General features: G+C 53.3%; 2 protein-coding genes across 4 annotated transcripts in view; both read left to right on the top strand.

Annotated features, from left to right (window-relative positions):
* The window catches only part of BEAN1 (brain expressed associated with NEDD4 1), a 38003-nt gene extending 31441 nt beyond the window's left edge, over window positions 1-6562 (top strand). For both annotated transcript variants that reach the window (XM_070451203.1, XM_070451202.1), the window contains exons 4-5: window positions 2983-3133; window positions 4313-6562. In XM_070451203.1, the coding sequence (XP_070307304.1) occupies window positions 2983-3133; window positions 4313-4652 (491 nt within the window). In that variant the 3' untranslated portion in view covers window positions 4653-6562. The remainder of the gene's footprint in view (window positions 1-2982; window positions 3134-4312) is intronic.
* Window positions 6563-10712: 4150 nt separating this feature from the next.
* LOC139029908 (uncharacterized) lies at window positions 10713-15652 on the top strand. Of its 2 annotated transcripts, none has more exons than XM_070451200.1 (2): window positions 10713-11095; window positions 11871-15652. In XM_070451200.1, exons 1-2 carry the CDS (start codon window positions 10772-10774, stop codon window positions 12981-12983), a joined length of 1437 nt encoding a protein of 478 aa, XP_070307301.1. In that variant the 5' UTR covers window positions 10713-10771; the 3' UTR covers window positions 12984-15652. The 2 variants fall into 2 exon arrangements, with proteins under 2 accessions (XP_070307301.1, XP_070307302.1); XM_070451201.1 differs by having other exon boundaries at window positions 11008-11095; window positions 11300-15652.
* The last annotated feature ends 3361 nt before the right edge of the window (window positions 15653-19013 follow it).

Here is a 19013-nt window from a genome sequence, read left to right as displayed (position 1 = left end):
GAGGCTCTTACATCTCAGACACAGAGGCACCTCAGATGCAGGGTCCACAGCAGCCTTCATCTCCACTTCTTACCAAACAACCTCAGGAAAGTCGCTCAACTCTGTGAGTCATCTATACAATGGGTACATGGGGACCCGCCCCAAAGTTATTGTCAGGTCTAAGATAGCACAGTGCCTGGTTTATGAGTAAGTGCCCAGTTAATGTTAACTATTTTCATTATCTCTTCCCCTTGAGAGAGGCTGCTTCGGGGTCACTTCACTAATGCTGCAACCCCCACATCTGCCAGCCACTGGCCTGGTACCCCCAAGGTATTCTCCATGGGACAAGCAACATGATTGAACTGTGACCTCTCTCAGTGCCACTCAGTGGCTCCCCACTGCCCTTGGGACAAAGTCAGTCCGCCCCTGTCTGCCCACAGGGCCCTTCTGCAGGCTGGTCAGGTGCAGAGAGAGGTGCCAATGAATGTTTGAGAATGAATGAAGGAGTGAGTGAATGAATGAATGAATGAGGCAGAGAGACTGGGGAAGAAAGGAGGAAGAAAAGACGGAAGAAGAGGGAGAGGAAGAGAGAAAGAAATTTGTTCTCTTTCCATAAGATGGAAAGATCTTGAGTTTGAGCTTTAGCAGATGGATCTGGCCCTCTCTCACTTGCTAGAGGTTTAGAGCAAGTGACTTCACATCTCTGTTTCTTCATCTGAAAGAAAGAGGCACCCACTGTGCCACTCTCACAAACCCTTGTGAGGATGAATAAGATCCTGAGGTTACTGCACAGTGAAGCTTATGGATGCAAGTTCCTCTTCCCTGCTCTCCGGAGCCTGTCTAAGGTTGTTAACCTTGGACTGGGGCTGAATAATGAACAGAGGTATACCTTAACTTGGGTAAATAAGGGAAGAGAGAGGTATGGGTCTCCCTGGACTATTTGGGTGTGTGCTGATGAGGAAAAAAAAAAGGAGGGTAGAGGAGAAAGGAATTTGGGGATTTCAGATTAGGGGAGTGGAGTTTCTTTCCAGCTGTTCCTTGAGAACTCTGCCCACCTGGATGTCTGGGGCTGACCTGGGTCATCTCAGGACTGGGGTCTGGGCTAGGTGAATGCCTCAGGGTGGCCTCAGTTTCCCTAAGATGCTCAGCCTGTGGCGGGGGTGGGGGTGAGGGCAAGGAAAGTAGCCCCAGGGAGAGAGAGGTAAAGAGCAGCATGGTTCAACCCAGTCGGCTCTCAGGCCTGACCACCAGGAAACAGCCTCAGCTTTCCTGAGGTCCAGACAGCCCTGGCTGCCCCTGACCCCAACACACAGTGGATGGGGCCCTGCCCGCCAACACTGGTGAGAATGGGACCCAGCACTGGAGTCCAGTGGCCAGCCACTGTGCCACTTCTGTCCTCACCCAGTTGTTTCATGTTTTCCTCTCTCCTCAGTTTCTTCCCCAACTTCTTCCCCAAATTCTCATTCTTCAGCTGGTGACCTAAAAGGAAACAAATCTCATTTCAGCATCTTCTCAGCATGTTATTGGAGTCCTTTTTCCTAGTAGAAGCATAATGTGTGATCACTGTGGAAAACCTTTAAAATACAGAAAACATGAAAAATTAAGGGTTCTGTTCCTGTCCTCCAAACAGAGCCACTGTTTGGGATATTTTCTTCTGAGAGCCTTCTTGATGTCTGTAGATAATCCTGGGACTGTACCCGCAGATGGAGTTTTGTATCCAGATTTTTCCACTCACCATTGTGTCAAGAGTGGGAAAGAGAGTTTGGGGAATGCAAGGAGCAGTCTTCGGGGTTGTATAGACTATGCGTGAATTCCAGGTGCACACTCTACCAGCCACAGGACCCTGAGCTCCTGGCTATAGTATGAGAAGGGCAACCCAACAGTGCTGTTGACCTCAAAGAAAGGTCGCCAGTCGCACCCAAAGCAGACAAACCCCGCCCACTTCAGGCCCCACCCTCTGAGGGGAGGAGCCACCGGAGAGGCCAGGGGGGTCCAGGGACCTCGTGTCTCAGCCATCTTTGCAGCTCCCACTGTCCTCCATCCTCTACCAGACCTGTTGGGAACTGGGAGGTGGAGAGCTCCTAGGGTTTGGAGCCAGGACATCCAGTCACCCTCTGGTCCTACCAATAATTTGCTGTGTGGCCTCTGTCAAGTCACTGATCCTCCCTGAACCCCAGCTGTAGAATGAGAAGACTACTCCGTCGGCATTTCCTAAGCAGTGTCACTAGGTCTAAGAAAATAAGATTCTGTTGGTAAATGCTGCACAAGCAGTTAAATGTTTCTCAGCTTCGGGACATTTGAAGAGCGTTTGATGTACTTGTGCGATAAAAACAACAACAGAAGACAGTGTAGTCTGTAAAGTCACCCGGATTCATCATAGAAGCCCCATTTTCTTCCTGGGAAACCTAAAGGGAGGGAGACCTAACCCCAGAGACCTCTGCAGTCCTCATCCTCCGACACTTCCTCCCCATTTGTCATGCCCCAGTCCTTCTCCACAGCTCAAAGCATGCTGTTGACACTACAGTCTTCTTTCCCATCTCCCCGCACCCCCACCGCCCTTGACCTGCGCTGTTCTATTCCCTCTGCCAGGCTTGCCCCTCTCCCCCTGACTAATTTCTAGACAAGATTCAATTCTGAGAGCCTTTCCTCCAGGAAGCCCTCCCTGACATCCTGGCTGGGTTGGGCCCTTCTCTGCTCCCACAGCCCTGGTACGACATCTATCAAAGCTCATGATGTGCTGCTCACGACCTGGCTGTCCCCAGGACAGGCTGCTCAGCACCCTGGGAGCCCCGCCAGGGCCGGGCCAGCTCTGCTTCCTCTCTGTGACCACTGGCACTCATATTTTGGGGCTCGCTGAGGGGATGAAGGCAGCTGCACATGGTGAGGGAGGGCCAAGATAGTGAGTTGGAGAGAACAGAATCTCAGTGGCCGCAGGCAGACCCGTGAGGACCCTCCCTGGCGCCAGCCTGAGACCCAGGCCGAATGTCCGTCCATTCCCTGCAGTGTCAGACGGGCACACATACGGCCGCCCGAGCCACAGGATGCGGTACGACTGCGGCCCCGCCGAGGACTGGCCTCCGCCCTTGGACCTTAGCTCTGATGGGGACGTGGACGCCACGGTGCTCCGAGAGCTGTACCCAGACTCTCCACCCGGGTAAGGAGGCCACGCGGGGGCGGTCGGAGGGTCTGAGAGGGCGGGGCTCCGGGCAGGAAGCCCCGCCCCCACGGGAACTGGCAACACCCTAGATGGTACAAACGCAGAACACATCTGCTCAGTGGGCGTGGCCATCTCCTCACCCTCCTGACCAAGTGAGGCGGGGCGTGACTCAGCAGATGTCACCTCGGGACACTCCAAACGGCGAAAAGAAGAAACGTTCAGTTGCTTCAGGCTGGGTGAGGAGCTGAGGTGGAGGGTCCAGGCCCGAGCCCCTTGGCTGTTGTTCAATTGCCTAGTCCTGTCCGATTCTTTGCGACCCCATGGACTACAGCACACCAAGCTTCCCTGTCCTTCACTATCTCCCGGAGTTTGCTGAAATTCATGTGCACTGCTTCGGTGATACCATCCAGCCATCTCATCCTCTGTCACCCTTAGTATGAGCCCGAGTCCAGATCACACCCGCTGGGACAGGTGTCACTGTCTCCAGTTGCGCCTATGGCCCACCAGGTGGCGCTGTCCTGGGGGATTCTCTTCTGGGTCCCGTCCTGGCAGCCCCTCTCAGGCACCTCACCACCACTTAGGACCTGGAAGGAGTCGTCAGGACACCAGCACGACCCATCTTGGGGGTCCCCTTGCGCCCTGCACACAGTCCCATCCTCCCCATCACCTTTTCACCCTTTTCCACCACCACCCCCGGGGTCACTGGAGGGATGGACTTTCCCGGAGGATGGGTGATTTTCTGCCCTGCAGCTTCAGGTTCAGAGGGTCCCCCAGGGAGTCCTCCCCAGCCCTTCAAGGAGCACTTTGGGGTGACCTGAGACCAAGGAGTGTCTGGCTGCCCCCACCAGCGCTCCCGCACACTGGGAGCCCCACCTGGAGATGCTTCGGCAGTGGTGGCTGCTGCTCTAAGAGACCTGGGACCCAGCATTCGGTGACTCACTCACACATGTTCACAGGGACACCGGGGCTGAGTCAGGGCCAGAAGCCAGGCCTTGATGTGCCTGGCGCTCCTCCCCAGGGAGTGGAGGGGTCTCACTGGAGTCAGTGGGACCAAGGCCTGGCCTGCTTCACTCCTGGGCAGGCTGTCACTGTGGCTCCAGCCCTTGGCAGGGAGACCCCACCACCCGCCACTGCGGCCAGCTTGCACAGGGCCTGAGGGAGCTTCTTCTCTTGCAGTTACGAGGAGTGTGTGGGGCCGGGTGCCACTCAGCTCTACATTCCCACGGATGCCCCGCCCCCCTACTCACTGACCGACTCCTGCCCCGAGCTGGACGGCGCCCTGGACGCGGGCAGTGGCCACAGCCCCGGCCGACACCGGCAGGCGCAGAGGCCGCAGGGCCAGAGCAGCCTCCGCACTGTCTCCATGGACACCCTGCCCCCTTACGAGGCTGTGTGTGGGGCCAGCCCCCCGTCAGGCCGGCTGCCGCTGCCTGGACCACAACCAGGCCCGCAGAGCCGCCAGGGCTCGCCCGCCACAACCCAGGCCCCGGCCTTGGGCCCAGAGCGGATCATGTGAGTGACCTGGTGGTCAGGTCCTGCCGGCCCCTCGGGGCTGAGTCACATCTTTCTGGCACACAGGGGCATGTACACACACACACACACACACACACACACAGATGCTCACACCACACCCCCACATGCACACATATACACACAACTTGGACAGACACACACTGACACACCCATGTGCGCACACACATCCAGACACGCCCCTCTCATGTGCAGGCATGCACACACACACAGGCCTACCCCCCCCCGCCCCGATACACAATCCCACCTGCAAAGATTTCATTGCAGACGAAGCTCTCCTGACCTCCAGTCTCCTCCCCAGCCTGCCAGCAATGCCCCTGGAGCCAGTACTGGGAAAAGGGAGGCAGAGAAGGGGCTGGGGTTCACTCGGCCCTCCCCCCAGGCCGTCTGCCCTGCTCTCACTGGGCAGGCTGGGCCCCAGCGCTGGCTCTGCTCCCTAGAAGCCGCTCAGCCATCCCAGGTCAGCTGACTGCCCAAACTCACCCCCCACCCCCAGGAGGCAGCTGGTCCTCCCGTTGGCGGGACAGGCCTCAGTGAGGCTCAGCTCCACACTGTCTCTGTCCCCACCCTGGGGCAGAAGAGCCACAACACCTGCCACTTACAGGGTGAGGGAGTCGGGACTAGGGGCCCAGGCACATCTGGAGAGCCTCGCCTCACCCTGCCCCATCCCTAATCCAGCCCACCCTCCGTCTGGTGATGCTAGCGGAGTTGTCTCCAAAGCCCCCACTCCAAGCCACGAGTGATGGACAGGGCCCTCAGCGGCGTGCGGTGGTGGTGGTGGGGTGGTGGTAGTGAGTCACAGCTGTGCCCATGTCTGTCCAACCACTGCCTGGGACTGAGGGTCTTCAAAGAAGACGGGGAGGGGCCTGCCTGGGGCCAGGCGCTGAGGCAGAGGAGCAGCCCCTCACTAGGTACATGCCCTGCCGACCATTAATGGCCTAAGCTTGAGTGGGCTGGAGACAGACCAGACCCCTGGAGCAGTGCTGTCCCTCTGGGTGAGGGCTCAGGTTGGGAGTTGGGAGCCAGCACCTTCTGGTGTGCCCTCCATGGTGCTGGAGCAGATGAACTCAAGGGGATGTGGGCCCCACCGTGCCACCTCGAGAGGACCAGTGGTTGCACCTCAGCCTTGCTGCTGGGGCTACCGCAGAAAGGGGTACGTGGGCCTGGTTGTAGACAGACTCAGACTTTGGCCCCTGAATCCCAGCAATTTCCATCAGAGACCACGCAGGTAACAGAGCTGATGCCTGCAGATCCAGCTTGCATGAGGGTGGCAGCCCAGTGCCAGGGAAGAGCGTCCCCGCCGGCATCACCAGCGGCAGTCCTCCAACCTACCCTGCCTCCCTTCCCACCCCCTCCATAAACTGCAGCACCCCCAACCAGCCTCTCCCTCACATTTCCATTCCTCCAATAAAGGGCTAAGACAATTTAGTAATCCCTTTCTTAAGAAGAGAGGTGGCGAGGAAGGCAATCGTGAATCTTATTTTCTGTAGAAATAGCATTTCTTCTGGTGCAGAACTGAAAGGAATCCACCCAGAAGTTCTGTAGCATCCTGGAGCCCCTGACTCTGCCCGGGGAAGGGACCTTGTTTACACGCAGTTTTGTCCACCTTTGTGGTGTACTGTTTTCTAGGCAAAAAAATAATCTCTTGTCTGTTGTACTGTATAGCCTTTAAAATGCACTCCAGGGGTGAGGTTCTTTTAAGAAACACATCTTGCTTCTGCAACCCTAGAAAGTGCCAGGGTTGGGGGGGAAGGTAAAAACCCCCACATGCTCATCAGTGTTGAAGGGATGGAGCCGAGCAGCTTTTCTTGTCCCTGGATTAAGCGCTAAATAAGCAACAATGTATCTTTTCTGTGTTCAAAATAAATATATCAATAAAAAATGTTGCAAGAAGTAGCCTGAATAAGGAGCCCATGGTGGGGTTGGCACCATCTGACACTTGTAAGAAAAGTGTTAAATAGCAACAAACTGAAAATATGTTACTTTTCTTAAAATCAGCAGTCACCAAAACCTTGTTATTCTTCTAGGACAGGGATATTTGGGTAGTCAGTGATTTACACCAGTTAGTTTGTTGTTGTTGTTTAGTGGTTAAGTTGTATCTGACTCTTGGCGACCCAATGGACCAGCAGCCTGCCAAGCCCCTCTGTCCATGGGATTTTCCAGAAAGGAATACTGGAATGGGTTGCCATATCCTCCTCCAGGGGATCTTCCCCGGACCAAGGACTGAATCCACATTTCCTGCTTGGCAAGTGGATTCTTTACCACTGAGCCACCTGGGAAGCCGTAATTTTTTTAAAACCTCTCTAAAACATGCCATTGATTCTCCAAGACTTGGCCAGTGTAACTGCCACCAAGACAGGCCACAACCTTGCAGGACTTGACTCCAGGAACACAGAAGACTGGCATTTCACTCCACACTCTGACAGCTTTGACTACCAGGAAGCAGTGGGGAAGGTGTGAGGGAGGAAATTAGGCTGAGGTGACTGAAATAAGTCATTTTCTCCCCCTTTGCAGAAATTCTTTTGTCTCTGCTTTCCATAAGACTTTGGCTTTGGTTGTTGATCCCTTGTCTGACAGGTTCCCTTTCTCTGTCACTCTTGCCTCCTACTCGAATTCAGGTAGAACCCATCAGCATAGTCCTAAACCCCCAAGGGCCCTGTAAGTGGGGTGCGATCCTGAAGGAAGGCACAGCCTTGTCCCAGGCCCCACTGCAAGCCCACGCTGCCACCTGCTGGCTGCCTGGCGCCACTGTTCAAAGCCAGTGAGTCAGCCCCTGAAAGATGCAAATTCCCTTCTCCCCGTTTCTAACCCACTGCCTGCGGACACTCGTAGTTGTAACAGAAATTGTTTTGGTCCTGGGCTTGTCCTCCACCCTTGGGATGTTCCATGAGGTTTAAACCGTTCAAGCATTCCATTTACAGGAATCATTCCTGCCACCACCCCACACCCCCACCCCGCAGCATCTCTCTGGGCACAGGTAGATAGCTCAGCACCTCTCACAGTGTGCAAAACAATGACTCTCCTGTCCTAAACACCACTGTGCACAGCTCAGGTGCCACCTCTGTAGTCTGAGGCCCCTTCTGGGGATGAATGTGGCAGCCTTCATGGTGGTGCTGCCCAGCCCATCTGGTACCCATGGCAATCCCAACCTGAACGACCCCACACCCACACCCAGTTCCAAAAGCAAACAAACTCAGGATCCCACCACCCCCCAGGGGTTATCAAGCTCAGTGTTCTCCACCTCCATCCACAGCATGCCTTGTGTCCACTCTGACACACTATGGCGTGTTCACCTATGGCCCCACACCCAAGTTCCTCACACTCCTAGAAGGAGACTTGATGTCTGGCTCTCTCTGCCAGGGGGCCCTGAGAGGCTAGGCCCACATGAGCACTAGGCAGTGGGGCTCATGGGGGCCCCAAGAAGACGGAAGTGAAACTAAATTCCCAGGATCGTGGGGATGGGAGGAGGGGCAGGGCCAGCCCTGGGACAGGATGGGTGTGCAAGGGGTTAATGAGGAAGGTGACCCCAGGAACAGCACCAGGGAGCGGGACGTGAAACTGGGAAGGGTGGGAAGCCCAGGCAGGGTGTTGTTGAGCTGGTTGCCACTGTGGGCAACTGCGCTCCATCCCCCTGGCAACTCCGAGAGCCAGAGTGGAGCTTGCCTCAGGGTTAGTTGGCCAGTGGGGAGAGAGGTGGGTTAATCACACACGGCTCTCAGATTCTCTAGGGTCACTGTCTGAGGCTGCCCTTCAGCCAAGAATGTTAACCCCTCCACCTTGTGCAGCTGAGCAGCTCCTCTGGCCCAAGTCTTCAGACTGGGGACCTTCAGCTGAGGCCATCACCCTGGCCTGTGTGGGCTGCCACTGGGCCATTAAGCATGGACACACTGCCTTCCACGGCCTCCAGACAGGCATGCGTGAGCAGCAGGAATCACTTGAGAGAGGGAGGAACAGGGTGGATGCCAAGCACAGCCATCCACAGCGGCCCTTTGGGACACCCACTGGCTTGCACCAGCCAAGCCCACCCATGTTTACACACACACAGGGGTCTCTCACATCAACTTCCTAGAGACTCTCAGACACACACTCGTGTGCAGCATCACACAGCTCACACACACACACTGTGCCCCTCACACTCAGAGCTCACACACCCAGAGGTCCCACCCCAAGGCTACCCACACTCATGCTCAGGTATCATCATCGGTGTTCCCCGAAGACTGACCAGGCTGGGAGCACGAGCTGTGGAAGGACCCACAGCATCATCACCCAAGAGAGCGAATGCCCTATCTGAGGTTTGGCTCTGCTGACCTCACAGTGCTACTCCCCAAGCCCAGGTGAACTCTCTTAATTGGGACCGATTGCCTAGGGCGGGCAGGCCTGGTGTTTCTGGGCTGGGGGGCTGGGCACGGGGGTTGCAGCCCAACTGTGCCTGTTAGTATCTCTTCAAGGACTCCCAGGTCTGAGGCAGCCTCAGGCCCCGAGGTCACAGCCTCAGCCAGACCACAACAAGGCATCCATCCAGCCTGCCTCCTGGGACCTTGAGCCAGTCCCCGTCCTCTCGGTCTCAGGACCCACTCCCCACCAGCCTACCCTGAGTCAAAGCAGGATGCCAAACGTCCACCAGCACTCTCCCACCCAAGCTGACCTATGCCTCCTTCCCAGAAGGGTGATCAGATGTGACCTGGGCCAGTTACCTAACCTTGCCAAGGTTCAGGATCAGGTGAACTAATGTGTGTCAGAGACTAGCATCCGCACCAGTGGACCTCAGATGATGGATTCAGACCAGCCGGGAGACCCATTCCCAAGTAGCCCTCCCATTGGGAAGTAGTTCCTAATGGGAGAGGTAGGAACGCTCTGGCCATTGAGCTCAGAAAATGTGGCAGGGGAGTCGGGGGCTGGGAGCAAAGAGGCCCTGGGTGTGGCCAGCGCAGCTCTGAGATGCTCTGAGGCCAGGCGCCAGGCAGAACAGATGCCCTTCCTGGTGACCGGAGGGGCAGCAGGCCAGCAGAGCCTCCCAGAAAGCCAACGATGGTCAAGAACCAGATCTTCCTCGGCTGTGTGACTGCCAGGTCACAGCCAGCTCATGCAGAGCCACCGCACCTTCCACCAGGCCCTCCAGACAGTGAGCCACCGAGGTCAGGCTCCCCTCTGCCTCGGAAGCTACACCCCTCCCCGTCCCTGCCCCAGGCCAGTGTGGAAGGACTTGGGCCACCGGCGGTACTTCCCCAAACACCAGAAGAGAGCCTTGAAAGGACCCAGGGTCTGAGAAGTCAGGAAACAGTACACAGGTTGCCCCCTCCTAGGAACTCACACCCCTTAGGACAGGTCCTGATGCCAAGAAGCCAGGAGATCTTATTTAATCCAGCAGTTCCCAGATGCATTTGGCCACAGGAAATATTCACTCATGGGAGATTGATTAAGAACCCCAGATAAGTGCTCTTCCGTGGAGCACACTTTGAGAAATGCAGACCCATGTGGAAGGAAGGAGTGAGTCACCGAGTGACTGAATGAATGAGTGAATCATCACTGAAGTAAGCAGTAGGTGAATGGAAGAAAGGAAGGAAGGAAGGAAAGAAAGGGGGAGGGAAGAAGGGAGGAGAGGGAAGGAGGGAGCGGATAAAGGCTAGATGAGAGAGTGCATAGGTGACTGGTCCATCTCAACCCCCTCAAAAACCAGTGCCGGATTCAACCTCTGGGTCTAAGTAGTTTATGTGGGAGGTGATCCCAGGAAGCACAGTGAGGGAACCGGGAACTAAGACAAGGGAGGGAGCCGAATCAACAGAGACAAACTTATGAGCAGGTTGTTGCTGTGGACATCTGGGGTGGTCCCACGGGGACCCTCTCAGAGACAGGGTAGAACACACCTCAGAACCATCCCACCCATGGCAGGATGCCAGGGTTTGCACACACAAAGCCTCCTTGCTTGGCCGCAGCCTTGGCCAGCTCCAGGATGAGGAGTAGCGACAGACTGCACAAGGTCCCACTTTCTCTTTTGCTAACACAACTTCCTCCTCGGCTTCCTGATTGAGCCGTGGGGCGGGACAGAGGCGGGCCAGCCTAGGCGGCCACGGGACTCTGGTCTGCATCCAGCCCCTCACAGCCGCCATGAGCTGGTCCCAGGCCCCGGGCCCCAACGAGGACTCTCTTGAGACCCTCCTCGAAGACCTCATCAGTTTCTACCTGGAGGGGGCAGGAGAGGGCCGGCTCGGGGTCTGCAGGCAAGCCACTCTCACCAGCAGGGCCCAGCAGCTCCTGGACACAGGGCCCCCTCTTCAGCTCTACCTGCCTGAGGAGGTGGCCCCTGACTCAGGGGCTTCCTGCTCTGCCCACCATATCAACCACAAACTGGTGCGGGCACTGGAGTTCCTGGAATTGGTCTCTATCCACCTGCTCCTGTTTCCCTGGAGGAAGGAAATCAGGTCCCTGAAGGTAGGTGTCGCCACTACCCTGGGAGAGAGTCTCGGGGAGGGGCCAGGGCCCTGCCTCGGGGTGGGGGAGGAAACAATGTGTCTGTCATGCCCACTGACTTTGGTCCCATTTTACAGTTGGAGAAACTGAGGGCTAAAGAGTTTAATGCAACTGATCTGTAGTCTGAGTCGCTTCAGTTGTGACCAACTCTTTTCCATCCTACAGCCCTGAGCCCACCAGCCTTCTCTGTCCATGGGATTCTCCAGGCAAGGATACTAGAGTCGGTTGCCATTTCCTTCTCCAGGGGATCTTCCCAACCCTGGGATCGAACCTTAGTCTCTGATGTCTCCTGCATTGGCAGGCAGGTTCTTGACCACTAACACCACCTGGAAACTGATCTGTGGTCACCAGCTAATACACAGCCCAGACTCAGACAGTGCCACTCTGAACCACTAGGCTCTACCGCTTCTCTAGAGAACAGGCCACGAGGAGGTCACAGGAAACCAGGGAAAGGCCTTGGCTGTGGAAAGCCACTGGAAAGCTTTCACCGCTTCTGGCTCCAGGCCAGGGCACTGGCTGGCTCGTTCTTCTGCTGTGTGACTTGAGACAAAAGTCCCGCCTCTGAGCCTCAGTGTGTCCTGTAAAATGGGACATGCCTGTGGGCCAGGTTTCCTTACGGCCCCATGCCCTGGCCCTCCTGCTTCTCAGGAGCCTCCGGGCCAGTCTTCAGTCTTTCCCCTCACAGGCGCTCTGTTCTTACGTGTCCCACCCTAACGAGCACCCCTGTTTGTTCCAGACGTACACGGGGAGCTTTGCCTACTGGGTGAGGCCTGTGCTTTCAGAACACACGCTGCACACCCTCCTGGGCCGGCTGGGCTACATGGCCACCTCCGAGGTCGAGTTTTCCCTGGTCCAGGCTATCAGCAAGGAGGACACCAAACAGATGGTGTTTGAGATCTTCCTGACAAGAGTCGCGTGTGAGGCCGTTCTCAGGACCCCGGGCAGGCAGCTCCTCGGGCCGGGCAGAGAGAGGGTGGCCGTGCCCCGCCATAGGCCTGGCTCAGAGACGGGGCTGCAGGAGACCCCGTGGGAGGCCCAGCTTGGCCCAGATCCCTCAGCAGGGGTGGGAACTGAGAGCGCCCTGGCCGAACGCCCTGATGCTCAGTGCTGCCTGCCTGTGGCCTTGAACCTGCCTGAGGTCTCGACAGCCCCCCACGGACTCCTGACTGGCCCCCTGGTCCCCTCGGGCCCCCTGCGCTGTGCCAGCACATGCTCCGACAGTGAGGAGTTCCTGACCTGCTACAGCGACCTCGCACTGCACCAGACACCCTTGCTGCCCTGGGACCAGCCCTGGAGCAGCCTGGAAGGGAAGCAACTCCAGGGCCCAGGCCCCGGGCCTGGCCCAGCACTGGGGGAGGTGGCCGCTGCCTCGGGTAGCAGTGGTGAGCAGCCCTGGGTCCCCGACAGGGCTTCTGAGTGTATAGGGGCCACCATCCCCAGCCAGCTCCGCCAAAGGCCCAGGTCCTGTCTGTCAGAGAATTCCTTGGCCCCAAAGCCAGGTGCTCTACCAGATCGAGCTGCTCTTGGCATGGACACTGAGCCTCCAAGCGCTTCCTTGGAGATGGACAAGCTCTGTGAGCACTTCACCCACCTCCTCAGAACCTCAACTCCAGTGGGCTATCTGGGGGACGCCCCTGGCCCCAGGGTTGAGGAGGAGGGACAGTCGGAGCCTCTCATGGGGCAAGAGCCAGCCAGCGAAGGCGGCAGCCTGGACGGTAGAGTTGCTCTGCTCTGGAGGTCTCCGCAGGCCCCCACTTCATATACAAGAGCCCCCAGTGCTCGCTACACCCCCCTTAAAGGGCTGGAGGAGCCAGTTCCCACATGGGGATCCTACACAAGCCACAGCTGAGCATGTCACTCCGAGGGAACAGGGGCGGACTCCCTAAGCCAACCGCTCTTCTTCCAGGAAGATGACACTTGAAGAAATGATGGGTCTGGGACCACAGTGGGGACACCAGCCAAATCCCCAGCATGTCAGCCAGGGGGACCAGTCTGCTCATCCCAGCCAGCCCTGCCACCTACAGACTGTGTGACTCTGGGCCACTCCCCACACCTCTCTGAGCCATGCTTCCTTGTCTGCAAAGTGGGGGTGATGTCAGATCTGCCTCACAGGGAGCTGAGATGGGTTAGGAGGTGTGTGCACACTGCCAAACTCAGGAGTGGGGGCACTTCCTGTCCCCTTCACATCCCAGCTCAGCGTGTGACCTTGGGAGCACCATCACCCTGCATCTCTGAACGGCAGCCTCCCTTGGCATCCTTCAGGCACCTGTCACAGGGCAGGTTACACGACAGCTGTGTAGACAAGCAGAAGTGTAATCCGCCATCCATCTGTTCAGGGTCGTCTGTCTGCCTCCCTCTTCTCTCAGCTAACTTCTGGTTGACAGAGAGCAAGGCCACAGTTGGGAGCCCAGGGTGAGCTCAAGGGTCTGCTCTGCATCCAGGGTCAGGGGCTCCATCACCCAGGCTGTGTGGAGTGAGGGTGCCCCTCCACCAGCCTTTCCTGCCCCCACACATGCATGCATCCATGCACACAAGTGAGTGCCCCCAGGCACGTGTACATACATGCACACGGGCATTCCTCACGGTGGCCCAAGAGAGAGTGGTCTCCCTCTCCAGCCGAGAGCCTCTCTATGGAGTGGCAGGTGGCACCCGCCCAGGGCCTGCCCCTCGGCTTTGCTTTTGTCCAGTGGGGAGGATGACGCCTACCCCTGAGAGTGGTGGTGAACAGTAAAGTTTACTAATAAAGGGGGTGGGAAAGGCCCCTTCTGGGGCTCCCCAAGTGGCTCAGTAGTAAAGAATCTGCCTGCAGGAAATATGAGTTCAATCCCTGGGTCAGGAAGATCCCCTGGAGGAGGGCATGACAACCACTCCAGTATTCTTGGCTGGAGAACCCCATAGACAGAGGTGCCTGGAGGGCCACAGTCCATGGGGATCACGTAGAGTCGAACACAACTAAGTGACTGACCATACATGCAAAGGCCCCTTCTGGTATACAGCAGGTGCTTAATAAATGTCGGTGCCTGCCTTGTTGTCCCCAGAGCTGAGCATTTGACTCTACCATTTTCAGTCCGAAAATCAAGGGGGACCACAGGAGGATTTAAGGAACACTGGCCCCACTTCCCTTGCAACCCAACAGCTGGTCAGGCCCTACACTGACTTTGAGACAAATCGGAAAGCAGTCTGCACTGGGGAGAAAGAGGAATACTGGTCAGGCATCCATCCATCCATCCTTCCTCCAAGCCACTCATGCCAATTACTCCGCACAGCACCCAGCCATCAACACCCAAACTGGTGAACTGTCAGTGTCTGGAGCCAGTGGAGGTGGGAGTGGTGGTTTTAGAGCAGACCCCAGCCAGCCTCCATCCTAGGGAAGAAGAACATCAGGACCAGGCTGGAACAGGCTGGGCTGGACACAAAGAGGGTCAGGAATCTCAGGAGAAAGGATGAGGAGGGAGCGGGGACGGACCCAGGAACCATAGTCACCAGGGCACCTAGTCCTGGGTCTGATTCACAGCCCCTGTCCATTCTCTATTCATTATTTTCTGATTATTAACATAATGAATAGGCTCAGTACCAAAGCACAACAGAACTTTTGCTCTCTCCCCAGGCTCCTGCCCACAGTGTTCCCCACTTACTGGAAAGCTGAAGCCCAAGGTAGACATCCTTCTTGATTTCTCTCTTTCTCACATCCTTCATCCAACGATAGTTCTGTCACAACAAGAACCAAATCTGACCACGTCCCTCCTCCTTCCACAGAAGGCTGAGCCCCTGACTGAGCTACCAAGGCCTCTCACTCAGATCCCTGGAGGACACCAGCCCCCTCCCTGGTCTCCCAGCCTCCACCCTCATCCCCTGCAGTCAGCTCCTCCAGCTGCTGAGGATTCTGTTAAAACCTAGATTCCATCATGACTCTCAGGTGTTCCACTCCTTCCCGGGGCTCCCAAGGCCATACCAAGCCCCATCGGCAGGGCACGTCCTACCCTTTGGACATCCTCTCATGGCCCCTGCCCCACAAGCCCCCTGCAGCCAAGCTACCCAGACTTCTTCTGGGCTCTTGAACAAGCTAAACCCACCCCTACCTCACAGCCTCTGTGGAGACTGTTCCCTCTGCGCTCTCCCCACTGCACACTCCTCCCCATCTTCTCTTTCCTGTTAGTCACATCTCACCTTATACATCACCTTCTCACGAAGGCCTTCCCTGGCCATTGATCACATCAGCTTAGTTCAGTTTTCTGCACAAAGGTATCTTCATTGTATTTATTCATTTTCCCTTTCATGCACTAGGATATAAACTCCATGAGGGAGACACTTGTCTCATTCACCAGTGTTTCCAAGTCTCCAACAAATGAAACCATCAAATGGTAGAAAACACAGAGAGGACAGATGAATGTGAAAACAAAAGTAAAAATGACCATAATTTCCACCGTTTGGAGACACCCAATGTTATGTTGTGGATGCAGTTCCTTTCAGTCTGTTTTTCTACACATACGTATATTAAAATTGGGGGATTATAATGTTTATAGTATTGTGTTCTGTTTTCATTTCCCATGAAAGGAGTCATTTTAAGCTAATTTTAGACTTAGAAAAAAGTTGCAAAATAGCACAAAGAATTTTCTTCTCTCCCTCACTTGGCTGCCCCTAAAACTGTCATTGTACACAACCACAGTGTGATCAAGAACATGAAACTGATATTGATGCAATTATTATCAAACTATGTTGTTGTTTAGTTACTAAGTCATGTCCAACTCTTTTGCAACTCCCTGGACTACAGACAGCCAGGCTCCTCTGTCCATAGAATTTTCTAGGCAAGAATACTGGAGTGAGTTGCCATTTCCTTCTCCAGGGGATCTGCCCAACCGAGGAACTGAACCGTCTCCTGCATTGGCAGGTGGACTCTTTACCACTGAGCCAAACTCTATTTAAATTACACCAGTTTTTCCATTAATATCCTTCTCTATTCCAGGATCCTCTCCAGGATCCCACATGACATTTGTGAGTTTTCATCCCCTCCAATCTGTAATCGTTTCTGTCTTTTTCTTGTCTTTGATGATCTTATGCTTTTGATCAGAACTGAATACCATTCAGTTATTTTGTTGAATGTCCCTCAGGTTGTCTGTCTGGTGTGTTTTTATGGCTGGAGTGAGGTTAGACATTTTGGGCAGGAATACCACCATTTAAAAAACAAAAGGATGCTGTGTCCTCAGTGCATCTTATCAAAGGATGTATGATGTCCATGGATCTTGTTACTGGTGATATTTACCTGCTGTGGAATAAACCACTACAATCTCTGGTTCCTTGTATTAGAGAATGATGTTTAGAAACCAAGATCTAAGTGCCAGGTCTACACAGTGTTACTGGGTGTCACTCTTTCTAAGCCCACTCACAAGACAGAGTTAGGAAACACACATATGTATACTAACCCACGCATAGGCACACATAGCTATATTTCCATATCTAGCTATATATAATTTTAAAATCATGAGTTCACACTGAGACCTCTGATTCTAATCCAATACCACAGGGTTTATTCTACCTTTCCTCTTATTTATAACTTATTTATAACTCTAACAGTGAGAAACACAGCTCTCATAATCTACAGATTATTTACTTATTTGTTTTAGTCTATTAAATCGAGTCTACTAAATTGATCCTAGTATAGTTTCAGAATTGCTAAATATATCCCTATAAGAAATACTTTTAATAACTGTATTTCAGCACTTATGTGAAGTAACTTTTACCTTTACTCTTCTCGTGTCCAATCTAGATAATTTTCCAGGGTTACTTCAGTTAGTTCTTCCCAGCACCTTCGATGTGGTCATGACTTGCTGGTGCTTCATCTGTGTTTGCATTCGATCTTCCGTTCCCCCTATATCTGAGTCAACTGTTTATTTGGGGCGGGGGGTGGTATGTGAGACATTACTATGGTTCTAAAAGTCAGGGTTACTCAAAATGATATATTCACTGAGTACATCCCCTTCTCATCCCAGCAACCCTGAACCCATTCAGTTTTCCTTCTTTCCAGCCTTTTCCCACAAAGCTGCTTATTTTCTGGATTATCTTTCCTGTACTCCCTATACATCTGTGTATTTTTCTTAGGCTAGGATACTCTAGATACTCATTTGGACATTACTTACTAACCTGAACAGTATGTCCTGGAAATCTGTATCAAATCTGTTGAGAGAGATCCTTCTCATTCTATTTCACAGCTGCATACTACTCCACTGTATGGATGTACCATGGTTTACTTAACCACTCCCTTATATATGAGTCTTTAGGCTGTTTTCAATATTCTGCAGTTACAAACAATGTTGCAGTAAATAACCTGTGCATATATATTTTCACATCCTAGAAGTAGGGTTGCTAGATCACAATCAAAATGTATATACATATGTAGTTTGTCAGGTGTTGTCAAAATTTCCCTCTAGAGGGGTTGTACAAACTTGCACACTCACCAGTAATGTATGAGAGTATTTCCCCACAGCCTCAATAATAGAACATGTTGAGATGTGTGTGTATTTTTTTTTTCTGCCAGTCTAGTAAGTATCTCGGTATTCTTTTAATTGCTGTCTTAGTCTGTTCGGGCTGCTATAACAAAATACCAAAGGCTGAGGGCCTTATAAACAACAGACATTTAAATCTCAGGGTTCTGGAGGCTGGAAGCCCAAGATTGTGGTGCCAGCATGGTTGGGTTCTGGTGAAGGTCCTCTTCCAGACTGCAGATTGCCTACGTCCCTCTGTCCCCTCATATGGTCGAAGGGGCTTGGGACCTCTGTGGGGGTCTCTTACCAGAGCACTAATCCCAACTGAGAGGGGTCCACCTGCCTGACTTAATCATCCTGCTCCTAAAGTCCCTCTTCCTCACACTGTCACCTTAGACATTAGGTTTTCAACATATGAATTTGGGGGAGACATGAATATTTAGACCATAGCATCTGTATTTATCTAATTAAGTGAATTTGAGTATTTTTCCTATCTTTCAGTGCCATTTTAATATCTTTTTTGTAAATTGTTTGGATAGTTTTCTCATTTTTCTATTGGAGTTTTGGTTCTTTGTCTATTTTTAAGAATTCTTCAAGAATATTAATCCTTTGTGATACATGTTTTGAATATCTTCTCCCATGTTGTAAGATGTTTTTTGACTTTGCTTTCTCATGGCGTTTGTCATATACATTTTTAAGCCAGATTTATCAATCTTATTATTCCTGGATTTGGAATCATAGTTACAAAGTTCTACTACCTTGAGGTTTCAAAGAATTCATTCTTACAGTATGTGCATGGTTTCATTTTTTACATGTAGATTCCTAAACCACCTGGAGTTTATTCTTGGGTATGGTGTGAGATATGAATCTATTCTTATCTTTTTACAAATGATGACTCAGTCATCTCAGCACTGTTTATGTAAAAATCCATCTTTACCCCCAATAATCAGAGATGCCACCTTTATCATGTACTTACATCTATTCCTGGGCTTTCTAGTCTATTCCACGGGTCTATTCATGCACCAGTACCACACTGTTTTAATTATAGACATTTTATAGTATGTTTCAACATCTAGATCCCCAAAGGTAAGATTTATTTAAAACTTAGCCCTTGCCCATGCTCTGGGCCCCTGCCACACATCAGGCCAGTTATCCTCACAACACTAGAAGTGAGCAATGCTCCCATTTGACAGATAAGATAAACCAACACTCACAAGAGATTCAGTGATGTGTCAAGTTTTCATGGGAATTCCTGGATGTCCACTTGTGGTCCCCAAAGCATGCTTCCTGACCAGCAGCCTCATTATCACCTATATAGCTGTTAGAAAATAAATTCTCAGGCACATCCCAGATCTGCTGTACTAGAAACTCTGGGGGTAGGCCCTGCAGACCATGCCTTA

This window comes from Odocoileus virginianus, chromosome 20 (genome assembly GCF_023699985.2).
Source record: "Odocoileus virginianus isolate 20LAN1187 ecotype Illinois chromosome 20, Ovbor_1.2, whole genome shotgun sequence".
Taxonomy (NCBI): Eukaryota; Metazoa; Chordata; class Mammalia; order Artiodactyla; family Cervidae; genus Odocoileus; species Odocoileus virginianus.
Note: the sequence above shows the minus strand (reverse complement) of the source record. Positions and strands in the feature narration are given on the sequence as shown.

Excerpts from the sequence above, each read along its gene's own strand:
- LOC139029908 (XM_070451200.1), top strand. The coding sequence starts at position 10,772 with ATGAGCTGGTCCCAGGCCCCGGGCCCCAACGAGGACTCTCTTGAGACC. Across the intron at positions 11,096-11,870 it reads AGGAAATCAGGTCCCTGAAG|ACGTACACGGGGAGCTTTGC; the intron begins GTAGGTGTCGCC and ends TGTTTGTTCCAG.